The sequence below is a fragment of the Mastigoproctus giganteus genome, chromosome 2 (assembly GCF_048544385.1).
Source record: "Mastigoproctus giganteus isolate SK-2022 chromosome 2, ASM4854438v1, whole genome shotgun sequence".
Classification (NCBI taxonomy): domain Eukaryota; kingdom Metazoa; phylum Arthropoda; class Arachnida; order Uropygi; family Thelyphonidae; genus Mastigoproctus; species Mastigoproctus giganteus.
This window is the reverse complement of record NC_143576.1, coordinates 236,403,269-236,421,437: the sequence shown is the minus strand read 5'-3', so window position 1 is coordinate 236,421,437 and position 18,169 is coordinate 236,403,269. Positions and strand designations below refer to the sequence as shown.

The 18,169-nt window shown below is 36.1% G+C and overlaps 1 protein-coding gene across 3 annotated transcripts in view; it reads left to right on the top strand.

Moving 5' to 3' along the window:
- The window catches only part of LOC150090271 (protein Cryzl2-like), a 78,653-nt gene that overhangs the window by 14,902 nt on the left and 45,582 nt on the right, over positions 1-18,169 (top strand). For all 3 annotated transcript variants that reach the window (XM_090369043.1, XM_090369041.1, XM_090369042.1), the window contains exon 3: positions 6,031-6,161. In XM_090369043.1, coding sequence (XP_090225169.1) covers positions 6,031-6,161 — 131 coding nt within the window. The remainder of the gene's footprint in view (positions 1-6,030; positions 6,162-18,169) is intronic.

Below are 18,169 nucleotides of genomic sequence, written 5' to 3'. Positions count from 1 at the left end.
ATACTGTCTCAGACAACCGTAGTCGCCTTTACGAAAGCAAAAACCCTTCCCTTTACCCCCCCCTAATGGTAGTTACCTCTTTGAGTAAATCCCACTTCATCACACTGTGATCACTGCCACCTCGTGGTTCCTTTATCTGCATATTCTTAATGCATGAAGAATCACTACTGATGATCAGATCAAGAGTATTACTCCCTCTAGTTGCCTTCCGAACATGCTGATGTAGAAAACAATCATCCAATAAATTCACAAAAGCCTTGCTAGTGTGTGAATGACCAACCCACAAATTCCAGTCAGTATCTGGGAAATTAAAATCCCCCATTATAAGACTCTCTGATTTACTGGTCCACTCTGTTTCCCTGTACATATTCCTGAACTCGCCGGTACCAATCACCATGTAGTGCAGCTATGTGGATGATATTTTCACCATCATTCCCCGAGGTTCAGATGCGCCACTGTTAGAGTATCTCAGCTCCCTCTCCCCCTTCATCCAGTTCTTTTCGGAATTGGAAGTGAACGGGACGCTTCCTTCCGTAGATGTTTTTGTGAGGTGAATGAGCCCTCGTCTGGAAAGCTTGGTATACCAGAAACCAATGTGCTGTGGGCAATTCATGAACTACAGATCATCCCATGCCCCTTGTCATCAGCACTGCAAGTGCTCTACTCGCTCAAGCTTGGAGCCATTCCAGCTCAGAGGAAGCCAGGTGAACTGAGCTTTCTAGAGTAAAAGCTGACCTCACCAATTGTGGATACCCAGCCTGTGTGTTAGATAGGTGCTTATTACAAGCACAAGAGCAACTCACCCGAGGCCCTCGTTCCCTCATGACAGTGTACCTATTGCTTATATTCCGTATTACCCGGGTGCCTCAGACCAGATTTCTAATATCCTGCGTGAGTACTGTATGATATCCATACAACTTCCTGGTAGGAGTTTACGATCTCTGGTCTCGAGAGTAAAAATGCCCATTGCCCCTCTCTTGCACAGTGGCATTGTATACCGGATTACTTGCCGTGATTGTGTAGGCGCCTTCATAGCCAGGTGGGAAGGCGCAGCAGTGCGTAGCACATGCTTCTTGATTAGACCAGGGTTTGAGCCCGTCACCACCAAATACAGAGGATGCGGAAAGGTCAGGGAATGACCACCGCATATCCTGGAGCAATATGGTCTTAGTTGCTAATGCTCCTAAAAAAAAAAAAAAAAACCAACCAGCCATGATTGTGGCAGCTGTTGTGTAGGGGAAAGCTCCAGATGTCTTCAGGTCCGCCTTGCAGAACACGAGAGGTCCATTCCGCCTGGGTGACTCTGAACACTGCAGTCGCAGAGCAGTTTTGGTCAATTCGTCATGACCTCAACCCCAGACGCAATAGTGAGGTGATCAACCAGTCTCGACACTACTATCACGGCCTGTGGTTAGAGTTCCTAAATATATCCTGCTCTCACAAAGTTTTAAATCACAGGAGGTACAAGGCTACACCCAATTTTGGAGTTAATAGTTTTGAAGCAAGATAAACGCTAGCAGCAATCCCATATGCACGCTGTGCACCAACAGCAATCACCCAATCTGGCTCATCTGATCATGCACAGCCTATTTAGTATAATTTATTCCATTCCTAACGTTTTATGTCATGTTTGCATTTCTGTACATATGTACCTTTCTTGCTGAGGAAGGGGTTCGTCACCCTGATAGCTACTTGTATTAAAACTTATTAAATTTATTTTAGCTACTGCTTCCACTGGCTCTGCTGTATTCTCTTCTTCTACATCTATGTCACTAATTAAAAACAGTAATGTGGCACAAAACTGACCATTGCAGTACCCTACTCATCATACTAGTCCATGAAGAACAGTGACATTTATAACCACTCTGTCTTTTACCACTTAATCACCCCTTTATCCATATTACCAACTTGCATCTAATGCCACATTGCTTTAGTTTATACAACAGTCATTGACATGGAACAGTTTCAAAAGGATATAGTTCTGTGGTGTAATACTGTCATATTTCTGTGATAATTTTGGAGACATAACCATGTTTTTCTTAGTAGTAAAGCAGTAATCAGTAAGCACTTAAATTTACCCATCAAAAGCACTAATTTCTATTTAATTTCGTCTCTCTCTCTCTCTCTCCACATCTAGCACACACACAAAAGATTCTCGTGTTTCATGTTTGTACTCCTACATTGAAATTGCCTTGAAATTCCCACTCGGGCCAAGGCATCCTTGCTGCTTTGAGCCATATGTTTTGCTTCATTAGTCAAATGCATAATTTAGTTAAAAAAAAAAAAAAAAAAAAAGCCAAAATTATAGCTCTAGAGCTCTATGTTAACAGTTCACAGTACTATCAGTAACACTATTATATTCCAGTACAATAATGCCACTATACTATTTCCACTTTATTACAGCAATATATTTGTATTACATTAGTATTATAAAACTCTTATAATACTGGCTATATACCTACAGAATTATACAAAAGAAATATTAAAGAATTATACTTATTTCATGTACTGACGGACTGGCCCCTACAAAATTTTTGTACCAGAATTTGCTCTTAACTTCAGTTTATGAGATCTTGATTTGAATAAGAAATAAATTACACCAATCTAATCATATCAGCACAACCACTAACTTTACCATAGATTTAAAGCAGAAAGATTTCAAAATGAACAAAATTTTACACAAAGAACAAGTCCGTATAACAGAGGGCAGAAAATGTGACAACCACTGGAGCTAGTCTGTTTGCAAGTATAGTATATTAGTAAACTACATTTTAGTAGCTACAAAAAAATTAACCCTTTAAGCAATGCATTATTTATATATGTATTTTATATCCTATTAATATAGAGTTGGCAAATTATTGCTGTACCCTCTCTCCTTGATCACATAGATGGAATGGCTGTATATAGAAATTTCTTGGAATCTTTATTAACATTGTTCTATCATGTGCATTGTGTTAATGTTTGGTGGAGGATGTTTAAATTTTACAGTCTAAAATATAATTTGGGTGTCTTCTGATACTTGGATTAATATAATTTTAATACAGTATACTAGAAGCATCTGTGAGTTAATTATTAGTTCCAAAAATATATGTCACTGTAAACAAAGAATAAAAATTAATAATTAAGGAGGTTTGTGCATAACAATACCTAAACCAAAATTTTAAAGACTTTTCTAGTCTTTTGGTGATGCAGAATGGAGCTTTTGTTTTTCCTCCCAAAATTAAATAATATATTATGGCAAATTTGATTTCACCCAATACTATGCATCTAATAAAATAGGCCGTAGGCAGAACCGGCCATGAATCCATCAGTGCCCTGTGCGAGATTTTTTGGTGCACTCTCTCCAACTTTCTATTAAGTCAAATACTTACTTTTTTATTTTAAAAAAGAAACAATGTATGGGAGCCCCTCAAGGATAAAATCAAATATATTATTTATTCATTTTCATCCAATTTATTCATCCAATTTCTTGAATTGGAATGCAAGAGTGACTTCATATTGTGACTTGAGATTTTCAACTAATCAGTGAATTTGCGAGGCATTTGGCAGCTGCACTGCTCAATCACCCACGAAGCTGGCCCTGGCCATAGGAGATTAGTAGCTTAAAGAGGTGAGCTTTCTGTATTTGAATTATTTTTCAATTCCAGTGTAGCTAGTTAGCATAGCAAGGCTAATTATAATGACCCATACTATACACTAGAAATAATTAAGTATTGATAATTCCAACTATAATTTTCTCCTCACTTTTTAAATATTTTATTTTATTTTATTTTTTGCTGTTAAGTTTTTGTAGTCTTGTCTTTTTTTTAAATGACTGAGCCACTCGTAAACGAGTTCTTGAACTGTTTAATCATTTATACAGTGAATTTTAAATGTGGCCTTGATGGGATTAAAGGTCAAATATCAAATTTGAGTGCAGATTAAACCAAAAACTAAATTTTTGGTTATTTAGTGTATTCCTAAAATTTTCCTCTTCCCCTAACTTTCATACTTTTGTTTTTGTGTACCTAATTTTCATGCCCTTCATCTAATTTATTCAAAGATTTTTTAAGGTCTTACATGATATCTGCATATAATAATCCAACATTTATTTCTTACATGCTAAGCTTTGTCAGTAACATACAGACCTGACATAGCTGAGTGGTCAGGAGCATGAGTGCAGTAGCACACACTCTGTGGACCAGGGTTCAAACCCATGACTGCTAAATACGATTAACATTTGTATTGATTGATTTATTGTAAACTCTACTGACCAGGTAGTTGTGCCCAAGTATAAACAAGAAAATTATTTAATTAAATGTTTATAAAAAAAATTATTAAATAAAGTGGTGTCTCACTCCAAGTCTAATCTTAAACCATTTTCCAATTTTTCTTTCAATTATCACTGCAGATTTTCCACGTTATACAAAATTTTCATTCACTCAAAAGATTATCCTTTTTGCTACTTTTTTTCTAAAAGTTGTTTTTACTTAGGTACTTTTATCATATTCTTTTCATCTTCAAGAAATCTTAAATACAGTTTTATTTGTTTCCATGGCTTTTCTGTTACTTTTTTGTGTATGTATTTATTTACAGCATCCAGTTTGGTTTAAACATGACCAGTTCTTCCAAAGGGTACATTTAACGATACTTTTAACTTTCTCTAAGATACTTGCATAGAATTTACTTGCCATATTAAGGAGCAAAATTCCTTTGTAATTTCCACATTCAGCTATGCCTTTTTAGATGCATTTACAAATACTTATATCACCTATTGGCTCTTATTGGACCAATTTTCTTAAAATTTTATATTTGGGACTTTAGAAAGATATGTTAAGCCATTCCAAATTTCATTAAAATGGACCAAGAAAAATAGAAATTTGTTTTTTTTGTTTCTATAACTTTTGAACTCTATAATAACTGGAAGCACATGTTTTTTTTTTTTTCTGAGCATTGCTCTTAAGGGGGGAAAAAAGGAAATAGGTTGAAACTAAATTTTCAGCTTATGCTCTTTTAGTCCTTCAGAAGCTTTTAGTACAACTGTTTAGCCCTTAAACATATTTTGTGTGCCTTCTCCACATGTCAAATTTCATGTATTAACTCTATAATGGTGATACTTGAAGGAGAAGGAAATTACACTCACATAAAATTTAAATTAAATTTATGACTTATACTAGCTTTCATGAGATATGAGATGGGCAATAGGAAATATGTGGCAGTATTTATATTTAGTATTTAATATTCTCTCATGGGTGTGCACACTGTTGCAGCTCCCAAGCCTCTCTGAAAACTGTTTGTGCATCCCATGAGCACTTCTGAGTTTTGTACTCCCTGTTCTGGAATGAAAAGTTAAATTGACACCATATTTTCAGTACCTGTTTCTGTGGTCCCTGAAGCAGTTTTAGACTCAATTCTGATTCCATATCTCCCTCACCCTGAAAAATATGATAAATTTGGAATAGCAGCTTTTTCTTTTTAAAATTTCTGGATTTATTTAGAATACCCTTCTTGGACCTTGGTGCAAATTCCATGTTGATAAGTTAACTCACATCCTCCTTACACCAGTTCTACCCCATAAAAAGAATTGCCACACGAATCAGATCTCACATGGTGATAGTAACCATGGGCTACCTATCGCACATAGTGAGGCTTTGTAAACCCTTTTCAGTACAGTATAGAAGTTTAACCCCCAGAGGTATCTTATTTGTTACCCGAGCAAGTCTGAAATGTAACAAAGTGCAAATATTACCCATCTTTTATCTTCAGCAGTTTGAAAATACTGTAAATCTGTGTGGAAGTAATATCAATTTGGTGCATCAATTTTTATATGAAGAAATATATAGTGGTATGCATATCTTTCTGTGGATTTCATTACTATCCTAGAATTGCAAAGGTGTGATCATTTATTTTATTAATGATCACTCCTTTGATAGGAAATGTCATTTAATTCCTAATCTGTATAATGATAATACATTCGAACTTGACTTTGACTGCACATAATCTAGTGCTTGCAGGTATTTAATTTGATTTATGAATGGATTTAATTTTTAGGTTATGAGTTGTCTGGAGAAATTATCGAAGTTGGTTCTGAAGTCTCTGGATTTGCTGTAGGAGACAGAATTGTTGGTCTGAACAAAGAACATTTCTCTGGATTTGCCGAGGAATGTATTCTTGAAAAAATGGTGAGAATTCAGTACAGTTCTATTATCTGTGCCTTAAAATATTTGAAGTTCCCCAGATGGTATAATTTGAATCAAACAATAAATTTTTATCATAAAAATAAGGCGGTATTAAAAATATGTAGCAGTTATGAATTTGTAGTTTTATGAATTGTGTATTTTTATAATGATTTATTAGTAAAATACAGTTTTCAAGTTTCTAAATTTTTTATTTATTTATTTTTTCCCATTGAATTATTAGTAAATTCTATCATTTCTGATATTTTGGCAAATTTATTTATTTTGTTAGTGCAGATCCAGTGCAAATTTTATTAAAAATAATTCTCCTGTTTTCTCTGGATACTTTTCTCATTGCTATTTTTTTTTTTGTAAAATAAATAAATATGGAGTAATTACCTGTTTTTGCACTAAATTTCAATCGATAGGTTGACCCACATCCTCTTATGCCAATTTCACAAGGTGTGCCAATCAAGTTCTTGGACTGGTGCTGTTTTGGTCATGTTTGATGAGTTTGAAAATAAACAGAAGTGTTATGCTGTTGTTCAGACTTGCTCCAACAGATGATGGTACAGAGATTATCCAGTAAGCTGACAGGTTGCAAGTAATGACCAGTTTTGTTAGTGTCAACGTTCTGTGTCACGATTTTGCAATGGAGTAAACAAATATCAAATTTTCTTTAAATTGGGAAAATCTGCAACAAAAGTGTATGAAATGTTGAAACTGTTTGTGGTGATGAAATGTAAAGTTGTACCACTGTGTTTGAATGGTATAAGCAGCTTGAAGAAGGAGGAGAGGATGTTTGTGATGACCCAAGAACTAGACATGCATCAACCTCATGAAATCGAACAGAGTTGCAAAAGTTCGCAAATTGCGGCAAGAGATTGTTGTTTGACCCTTACATCTTTCCTCAGAATGGTAGCCAATGAGTTGAATGGATATGAATAGGAGATGATTCATCAAATTCTGCATGAAGATATAGGAAAAAGGAAGGTGCATGCAAAATTTGTGCTTCAGAGCCTCGGGATGAGCAGAAGCAACAAAAAGTGTCATCACGCAAAGACTTTATCTAGACTTGTCAAGACAATTCTAATTTCCTTGACTGTATTGTCACTGGAGATGAATGTTGGATGTTTCAGTATGACCTAGAGACGAAGCATGTATGCAATGGACTTCAAAATCATCACCAAGGCCCAAAAGGTTTCGTTTACAGACGTCCAGGATCAGAATGATGCTAATAATGTTTTTCGACCGACAAACAGAGTGTGATTCATAAGGAATACATACCTAAAGGGGAAAGAGTCAATGCTGCATTCTCTGTATAGCTGCTTCAAAGACTATTGAAACACATTTCCTGATTTAGGCTGCAATTTCAAGAGAAAGGAGCTGGTTCTTATTGCATGGCACCGTCTCCACCCATTCTGCATTTGTGAAGACATTTCTTAAGAAACATGGCACTGTACAGATCAACCATCTGTGCTATGCTCTCGATTTAGCACCAGCTGACTTCATCTTTTCCAAGATGAAAAATACTTTGAAAAGAAAGATTTCGGAGTGTTGAGGACATAAAAGAAACACGTAACTGCTGAACTGAACATCTTCTGTTTAGTTGATGTTTCTAACTCTTTTCAGAAACTTTTAGAACAGTATAATAAGTGGATTAATTCAGGCAATGATTACTTTGAATAAAAATAAAATCATTTTTGAGCTCTTTCACTTTATATGCTTTTTATTGCACCAGTCTGGAAACTTGATTGTCACCCTTTGTATAAATAATGCCCAGTAATTTTTGTATTACTGGGCATTATTTACCCAGTAATACAAACATTGTGTTAATAGCACATCCTTATAATGGTAACATTTCTGTCAGTGCTCAGAATAGCCTCTAGTCATTGAGGCATGGACTCCATGAGGTACCATGTAGATCAGGGGTCGCCAAACTTTCTTTGACTGTCGACCCCTTTAAGAGTTTCTTGACTTTTTATCGACCCCCTCTATTTTACTATTACGTAATTATAATAGGACAAGCAAAAAAGATGCTCATGTGAGGTTTTAGATTGTTTATTTTATAGTTAGTGTTTATTGTACAGTCAGTCCTCGTATAGCACGATAGCTGCGTTCCTAGAAACCCTCGTGCAATGCAAAATCGTGCAATATAAACAACAGGCCCTATGGGAAAAATGGGGTAAGGTGCCAACCACCCAAGATTGAACACACATTTGTAACCAAAACATTACCAAACACAATAAATAATCGTAATAAAATACGTAATTTTTGTTTGATTTTCTATCCAAACAGATGACAGGCGTTCCATCTCTTCCAATTCTTTGTGTCTTAATCTAATGGATTTTAATTACACTTTGAGTATGAAAGTTGTTTTTATTTTCTCTGCATTCTTTCTAATTCTCGGCGTTGCCTCATTTAGGTCTGTAGCACGTGCAATATCACATGGTCTTTCATTTCGCTCAAAGCGTTTCACAATTTCATATTTTTTCTCTATCGACAGAGGCGGACTGGCCATAAGCCTTACCGGGGAAACCCCAGAGGCCGGTGTGATTTTGTCCATAAACCATAGTATGAGGCCACTATAAATTTTCCCGGGTAAGAATTTTTGAATCAGTCCACCTTTGTTTATCGATATTGCTTTTCTTTTTCTCTCTGAATCTGCAGTATCTTCACCAGGACGCTTCCTTTTCACACCTTTTAAGTATTTTACTCATTTTTAGGGAACAAAGCACAATTACAAAACGAGGAGACACACTTGATACACATAAACAAAGCTGCGCGTGTGTAGCAACTGAATAAACAACACCGTAAAGGCTGAGATACACTATTAACACCTCACATTTTACTAAAGCACATTTCTAGGGGTTACTACTATAAAACAATAAAAACAATTTCCAGTTGCGTTTCTGCTAGTGGAATCTGTTATAAATTGGTAGTAAACTCGATCTAATTGCATTTGCGATTATACTGATAGCTGGAATTGTGTTGTTTTTTACATTATTATGGTGAAATGTGTTTCCCCTTCACTGATATAAAAAACATAAATACATTTTGAGAATCTTCTCTTCATTCCTATCGTGTTGCGTTCGGTTGGGGGTGATTCTGCGTTCGACTGCCATTTCTTGTAAACACAAAGGCGAATCGTGCATAAGCGAATTCGGTTCGTGTTATATAAGATATCGTTCCCCTATTTATAAATCGTGTATGATCGAATTTGTGAAGTGTAAACACATGTTATACGAGGACTGACTGTATGTGTAATATAGTATATATTATTATATTGGCTTAACGTCAAAGGGATACATTTTTGTTTTTGACGTCCTTCTTAACATTACATATTTGATAGGAGGGATAAATAATATATAAAATTTAATTTAGATAACAAAATAACAATAATACAATCTTCCTTATATATATGAAAATAAGACTATTTTTAACTCAGTATACAATTTACTAACGTCAATTGAAGGGTGTGCTTTGTGACTCTTGACAAGATTAGCAATGTTGGGTTCAAAATTAGTAAGTTTCAGCCTTAAATCGCCACAGAATTCTATATCCAGCTTATTTCTTTTTTTGTTAAAATGGAATTAACATCGCTGAAACCAGCTTCAACCATGTACGAGCTTGGAAATGCAAGCAAAAAGGGGAGTACCACTTCAGAAAGCTTTGGATATTTTTCTACAACATTTATATTCGTCCAAAAGTAACTTAAAGTCTTATTTTTAAAAAGTGTCTTAGCTTCAAGATCAACTGACAATTCAATAAGTTCATCTTGTAAGTTGCATTCGATATTTTCAATATCTGCAGAAAATGGCTTGATAATTCAATCTGGAATGTGCATGTTTTCAAAATCTGCAAAGTGCAATTTAAAATAATTGCTCAAATTTTGAAGACGTTTTGTGTATATTTCTAAGTCTTCATCTTTTACTTCCAATTTCCGTAGATTCGAAAAGTACTGAAAATCTTTTTTGTAACAATGATGATTTAAATAAGGCTAATTTAGCTTGGAAGCCTAAAAGAATCGTCCAAGCTTGAATAATCGTGACATCTTTACCTTGTAGATGGGTCTGTATGACATTAAATTTTGAAAATAAGTCCACCAAGTAGAAAATATGATTCTTATTTCTCTTCAGTTCATCACTTAAAAACAAATTAACATCTGTAAGAAACTCTAGGGTTGAGTCGAACAACTCAACAAATCTTTGTAGACTTGCACCTCTAGACAACCATCTTACTTCAGTATGCAAGAGTAATTGGTTTGATACTTCATTTTTTTCACAAAGTTTGGCAAACAATCACGATTTAAGTGGATGAGCTCATATTTAATTAATAGATTTAATACAAACTCTTAGAGTATCATGCAGTTCGTCACTGAGAGTTTTTGCCACCAAATGGTTTCGGTGCAACATACAGTGAATATTACATACACTTTGAACTTTTTCTTTCAGAAAGGCAGCGAAACCTCGATAACGGCCCACCATTGCAGGTGCGCCATCTGTGGCTACTGCTGTTATATTAGTAAATGGAATATCATACTTATTTAAATATTCCTCCAATTGCTGAAAAATTGTCAACCCCATTCCATCACTTTCAAGATATTTTGCAAATAAAAATTCGTCAATAATTTGATGTTTGGTTTTACTATAATATCTTACGTAAGCCATAAGAATAGAACTATCGAATGTAGATTCATCAAGTTGGATGGAGAACTTACTATTTTTGAGTTCTGATACTACAGTTTTTTCTACATCTTCAGCCTTTTCACGGTATTCGTACTCAATGGTAAGCATTTTAAAACAGGGCCAGGATCTTTTTTCATTATGGTTTCAATTACTTCTTTGATTGCGGGTATAACAATGTCCTCTGCAATTGTATGTGGTTTTCTTTTTTTTGCTATATTAAAAGAAATATTGTAGGAGGCTGTTAATCCTTGTTTATTGTCAGCTTCGGCAGGTGCTTTCATAAATGATTTTATAGTTGGTCGATGTGTGTATTTTTCTTTCAGTTTAAAAAAGTCAAGATCTTTATCTTTCTTATCGGGATGGAGTCTTTGAAGATGATCTTTCATTTTTGCTGGTTTCATTGAATCGTTACTAAAAGTTTTTTCACAAAGAAGACACATAGGCCTTGTTTCGTTTGTTAATGAAGCAATAAACCCAAGTTTCAATTATTCTAATGAATATTGTCTGCATTTCTTTTTAGAATCTGAAGCTGCCATTGTAGTTACTGGAGTTGTAACACAATAATTAAAATTGAAGTCAGCAAGCAAAAGTAATAAGTCTAAATAATATACCTACTCACATATTTCTGTGGGATGTACAAAACTACCAGCCCTGCTCAACTCTTCAACATAGAGAAGTTTAGTTTGTGAATGAATAACGATTGAATTATAATATGTATGTTGATGAATTTTAGAACATTAACGCTCACTTGTATGTCGATGCGCAAAAATGAGACTGGGATCGAATACGTGTAAGTATAAGTAAATTAGCAACCACGCACTTGTTGCAATCTCGTTCCTGCTGCACCAGCCAGGCGGGAACCACCGACATCCGTTTATTGGTAAATACGTCATTTTGGCCTACTTGATTGGCCTCCGTAACTATTTTCATGACCTTGCTCCATCTTACAGGTCCTATTCATGTCACTGTTCCCATGATTCACTCTTAATTGTGTTGCCATTCAGGATGGAGGTAATCCAAGTTAACCGAATTAAATATTACCTGTACAATGATGTCTTATATTTTTCTATCGATCCCTGAGCCCGAATCGACCCCTAACAATGTTATATCAACCACTTTGGCGACCACTGATGTAGATGAACGCTATATGTAAAGAAGCTAAAAAAAAAGTAATGAGTTGAATGATCTGAATGTTATGCACTGACTTTTTTTATTTAAAAACCTGTTTTTAAGAATGAAATTATTTGCCGCCAACATCTATTTATCAGAGTTTGTTAGTTCATATATTGTTTGCTTTACTGGTAATTGCATGTCTGTTACACAGTTATGATGCTTAAGCTTCATTTCTTCCTCTTTTTCAAGGTGAAAACTGCCCTCAAAGGAAAGAGATTTCCTTTGAGGGCTGTTTTCAGGATGTTGAGGACATAAAGAATAATGTAACTGCTGAAATGAACATCTCTTTGGATGCCTTCGCTGACTCTTTTCAGAAACTTTTAGAACTGTATAATAAGTGGATTCAACCAGGTGGTGATTACTTTATATAAAAATGAAACCAATTTTGAGGCTCATTCACTTTGTGTTTTTTTTATCGCATTAGTCTGGGTACTTTATTGCTGCACCTCTTATACGAAAAATAATGTGAAAAACTTGGGAACATGAGAAAGATCTACTCCCTCACATTCAGCATACCTATAATTCAATTCAGTACTTGCCTGGGATTTTTAATGTTTGCACCATCAGCTGTTACTTCAATGCCAGTATTGCTGCCAAGTTTGAGCAGCTAATTATTGAACAGAAAGGGCACTTGAAAATCTGCATTAAAGAGTGTCAGTTATGCTAGTTACAATTGCTCTTTCTTGTGTTCGAGAACATACCCATTAGAAGTGGTTTTTGCCATCACTTTTCAAACACATAAAAATGGCTATAACTCAGAAAGGAAGCATTTCTGGACATGTTATGAGCCTGTTTTTTTTGTATGTAGAAGAGTGGGAATATTCTGTGTGCATATGTACTGAGTGGGCACTTTATTCAGTATATCTACCTAATAGCAATCAGATCCCCCTTTTGCCCTCAGCCTGGATTTCTTGTGGCATGGACTCAGTGAAATGTCAAAGCTTACTACAGGGATGCTGGTCCATGTTTACTTGATTGCTTCCCACAACCGTGGTAAGCAATTGAGTCAGTGCCTTATTCCACAGGTACTCAGTTGGATTGAGATCTGATGACTGAGGAGGCCACCACAGTCGGCTGAATTCACTCTCATGTTGCTGGAACCAGTTCTGTACAGTTCTTGCATTGTGACATGGTGCATCATCCTGTTGGAAGAACCCATTCACAGATAGATACACTGCAACCATGAAGGGATGCACCCAGTCAGAAACAATTTCAAGATAATCTGTGGCATCTAGATGTTACTCCATTGGTATAAGGAGCCCAATGTGCATAGAAAAAACACAGTTCTACACCATCACTACCTGTTTTAATCATATTCTGGTCCTCCCATCAGCAAGAAGCATCATAAACTAAGATTTGTCAGACCAGGTAACGTTTTTCCTGTGTTTATGTGTTTCACTGTGTTCAGCATTGGTATTCCTTAGCCTTCTTGTTTTTCTTTTCTGACAGGCATAGAACCCAGTTTGGTTGTCAGCCATGATATACCATTCTTGAAGAAGTATGATGAGTTGTGTGTTCTGAAATGCCTCCTTGGTTACTACTGTTGTGCTTGGTTGTTACTTGACTTACTATAGCCTTTCTATTACTCTGTACAAGTCTTGTTGGCCTCCATTGGCCTCTTGCGTTGACATGCTGTTTCCAAACAGAGGATTGTTATTGGCTGGATGTTATTTGGTTATTGGACCACTCTCAATCTACTCAAGAGATAGTTGCATGTGAAAACTCCAGCATAGTCACAGTTTCCAAAACTGTGACTATGCTGTGACATGATATGAACACATGATGCCATTATTGAAGGAGCACTACATTACCTGAAAAGGGTAGGTGTACCTAATAATGTTGCCATTCAGTATATATCATTATGTTGTATTAACATTATTTGATAAAATTTGTAGAGATAAAGCAGATATTGGCATAAGAAAAGTGGAAAGTAGATTGAGATCTGGTGACTAGGAATGCCACCTAGATATATTTGAAGATTACTAAGTTGGTGTACTTATTCCTACTTTTTTACACTTTCCAAACTATTAGAATTAGTAGTGGTAAATGATACAAGAAAACAAGCTTATATAGCATGAGCAGGAGAAAAAAAACAAACCTTCCTGTATCATCTGTACATCCAAAGGTTTGTTTGGTTCTTCTTTGAATTTATTCAAACTATCCACTTCCACAACAACATTTGGAAGTTTGTTCCAATACTCCACCACCCCCTGTTGGCTGAAGGCAAACTTCTGCGCATCTTTTCTGCATTCATCCTTTATCAGTTTGAATTCATCTCTCATATGCTTAGTCTGAGCAGGAGAAAGAATGCCATCAGCATTGAGCTTGCTCAATCCATTCAAAGCCTTAAACACCTCAATCAGATGATCCCTTAACACATCAATCTGATGGACAAGATTGCCCTTTAACAAATTCATGCTGTGCTTGAAGTATAACTGCACACATGTCTAGATGGTCATGCATTACTTCTTTAACCAGTGACTCCATTATTTTCCCTGGAACAGAAGTTAAGCTAACAGGCCTGTAATTACTCATATCACCCTTTGATCCCCCTTTGTGAATTGGGGATACATTTTCACTTCTCCTGTCTGTGGGGACCTCCTCTGAATCTAAAGGTGCTTTCATAATTATGTCTAAGGGTTTGCTTACATCCTTTGCTGCCTCCCTGAATATAATTGGATAGATTCCATTCACCCCAGGTACCTTTTTTATGTTTAGCTTTACCAGTTTCTCTTCCACTTTTCCTCTCAATTATCAGAAAATAATTTAGTTCCCTGTTAGAGGTTGATAAACTTCTGGCATCCAATTACCTAAAGAATTTCTCATATGTGAATGCAACCTTAGCAGGGTCATCAACAGTTACACCTTTGATATAAAGTGGTCCAATGTGATTAATCCCCTTCCTTCTAATGTTTACATAAGTAAAGAAATTTTTGCTGTTTTTCTTTGCCAAACACTTCACAGAATCTGCCTTACATAAGGTAAATAAGTAGTTGCTGTTTTTCTGTGCTTTCTCTGCCAAAGACCTCATTTGCCCAGCTAGTTTATATCTCCCATAGGCTACTGTATCACCTGATAATTTTACCCCAGGTCTTTTTTTTTTGTGACAGAGAAGAAAAATGCGTTCCGTGCATTTTTATCGGAGCCTCCGTAGCCAGGTGGGAAGGAGCAGCAGTGCGTAACACACGCTTCTTGATTAGACCGGGGTTTGAGCCCGTCACCACCAAATACGGAGGATGCGGAAAGGTCAGGGAATGACCACTGCATATTCCCGGAGCAATATGGCCTTAGTTGCTAATGCTCCTAAAAACCAAAATAACAAACAAACAACAACCATGCATTTTTCTTCTATGCCACAAGTCTCATCAGTTCATCTAACATCCATTTTGATCTAAGCCTTGAACAGCATTTCTTAGTTGAAATGAAAAGTCTATTAGCTTCTATGATTACTTCCCCGAATGTTCCCATTTAGAATTTTCTGTTGGTAACATCATCAATTGAGACCACTGTAGTCACCCTTATGAAAGCAAAAGCCCTTCCCTTTACCCTTGACCGAAGTTATGTTTTTAAGTAAATCCCATGTCAGTACATTGTAATCACTGCCACTAGCTTATCTTTTACCTGTAGATTCTTAATGCATGAAGCATCACTGCTGATAATCAGATCAAGAGTATTGCTTCCTCTTGTTGCTTCTCTAACATGCTACTGTAGAAAATAGTTATCCTATAAATTCACAGAAGTTCCCATGGGCTGGAGGTGTGCATATGTATCTCCAATTCACAATGGGGGTTTAAAGGGAGACACAAATAATTATAGTCCTGTTAGTTTAACTTCTGTTCTGGGGAAAATAATGGAGTCACTGGTCAAAGAAGTGTTGCAGGATCACCTAGACAAGACTGCAGTAATAGTTCAGACACAGCATAGGTTTGTTAAGGGAAGTCTTGTCTGACCGATTTGATTGGCTGTTATGATGTGGTCACAAAGGAACGATGCAAAAATTAATTTTGATATCATATACTAGGAAAGTTTTTGATACTGTTGCACATGGAAGACTGCTGTACAAATTGGAGTGGTATGGCATTAAGGTCAAGTTGCTACAATGAATAAAGGGATGGTTGAGTTGGAGACAGCTGAGGGTGATAATAAATGGGCACTGCTCTATGCGGACTAATGTTATTAATGGGATCCTCCAGAGTTCAGTGCTGGGCACATTGTTGTTTTGTGTATTTATCAATGATATTGATGAAGGTATATCAGACATAATGTCGAAGTTTGCAGATGATACAAAAGTTGGCAGGGTTGTTAATGACAGTAAAGACAGTATGCTACTGCAACAGGATCTAGAAAAGTTAGGCAGATGGGCTGAGAAGTGGCAACTGAAGTTTAACATTGACAAATGCAAAGTACCTCATATGGGTAGTGGTAACCCCAGAGAAACGTACCAACTGTGTTGTACGTTTCTCTGGGAGGTGGAGAATGAAAAATGTCCTTAGGGAGGTGGAGAAATAAAAATACCTTAGGGTAATGGTGCAGTGAGATATGAAGTTCTCTGAGCAGTGCAGATGGGCTGCCAGAGCAGGTCATGGAGTTTTGTCAATGATATATAGGATTTTGCTAGAGAGACAAGGAGGTGATTATTCCTTTGTATAAGGCAATGGTCAGGCCATACATTGAGTACTGTGTACAGGTCTGGAGGCCTCATTTTAGGAAGGATGTAGAGTTGCTAGAATGAGTACAGAGAAGGGCAACAAGATTGAGAGGAACAAAGGGGTGCTCTTACCAAGAGAGTCTTTAAGTTCTGCAGGTTGCAGCATTTGGAGACTAGGCACCTGCATGGTGATTTGATTGAGGTGTATAAAGCCTTGAATGGTGTGAGCTGACTCAATACTGATGGGATACTTCTGCTTGCTCAGATTAAGAACCTGAGGTGGCATAGATTCAAATTGAGAAAAGATAGTTGTAGAATTGATGTGCAGAAGTTTGCCTTTAGCCAGTGGGTAGTGGATTGCTGGAACAGACTTCCATCTGTTGTTGTGGAAGTTGATAGCTTAAATAAATTTAAGGCTGAACTAGACAAACGTTTAGAGTGACTGGATGGGTGAAATGGGAAGGTTTTTTTTTTTTTTTGGCTGATGCTGTATAAGCTTGCTTTCTTGCATCATATGCCTCTGCTAATGCTGGACTATCTGACAAGTTCCAGTTAATACCTTGATTAAAATTTTCATTATACGTTTTTTTTGATTTACTGGCCAACTCTCTTTCTCTGTATAGTTGCTATTTATACTCATCACAGTCATTAGGCCTATGACACACTCCTACTCTCATTTTTATTTTTCTAGCAATTCTGTTATACCAAACTGACTTGAAATTTCACTGGCCACCCATGTCAACTGGATGGAGTGTCTTAGGCCTTAGATGCTAATGCACCATAAAATCCTTAAACAACCAACCAGTGTCTTAGATATGCTTCTTAACTAAGTGCATCCCCTGCTCCTGTCTTGTGTTCTTTCAGTACACTTTGTATTCTTCATTCAATTTCTACCTTCCTTATTTCTAAGTTACACCACATCTTCGATATCCCTACAATGTCCGTATTTGCTGACTTAGCCAGTAGTTCAAATTCATAAAATTATTAGATCGCTTCAGAAGAAGAATTTTTTCACTTATTCTTACACACATGTATATGAGCTGTTCACAGCCTTATGACAGGTTGTGTTGCTAGAAATGGTTTGATAATTTGAGAAACTGAATTTTGTGACATTCCTGGAAAAAGATCTGATATACAACTTTTTATAGTTATGTATACAAATAAAATATTTGATCAATTACAAGTTATATATAATGTGTACAATAGTACTTATTATAAGTGTAATAATTACATCGAAAATCTATCCCTGATAAGTGTTATCACTTTTTCTTTCACTTATAAGGTCTTTCTGCTGTGTTTCTTTATGACACCCATCATTTGGACACTGACCTTTCCTTTTATTGGCCATTTTTAAGGGTGAAATAAAATTCCATTAAAATCATCAGGATTATTATACTTAGACATTTTCTACCGGAGATTTTCAGAATGCTGACTGACTGAATGATGTAAGATTTTTGTATGCAGAATTATAAGCTGAAGTGAGTAAGTATCGTGCCATAAGCATG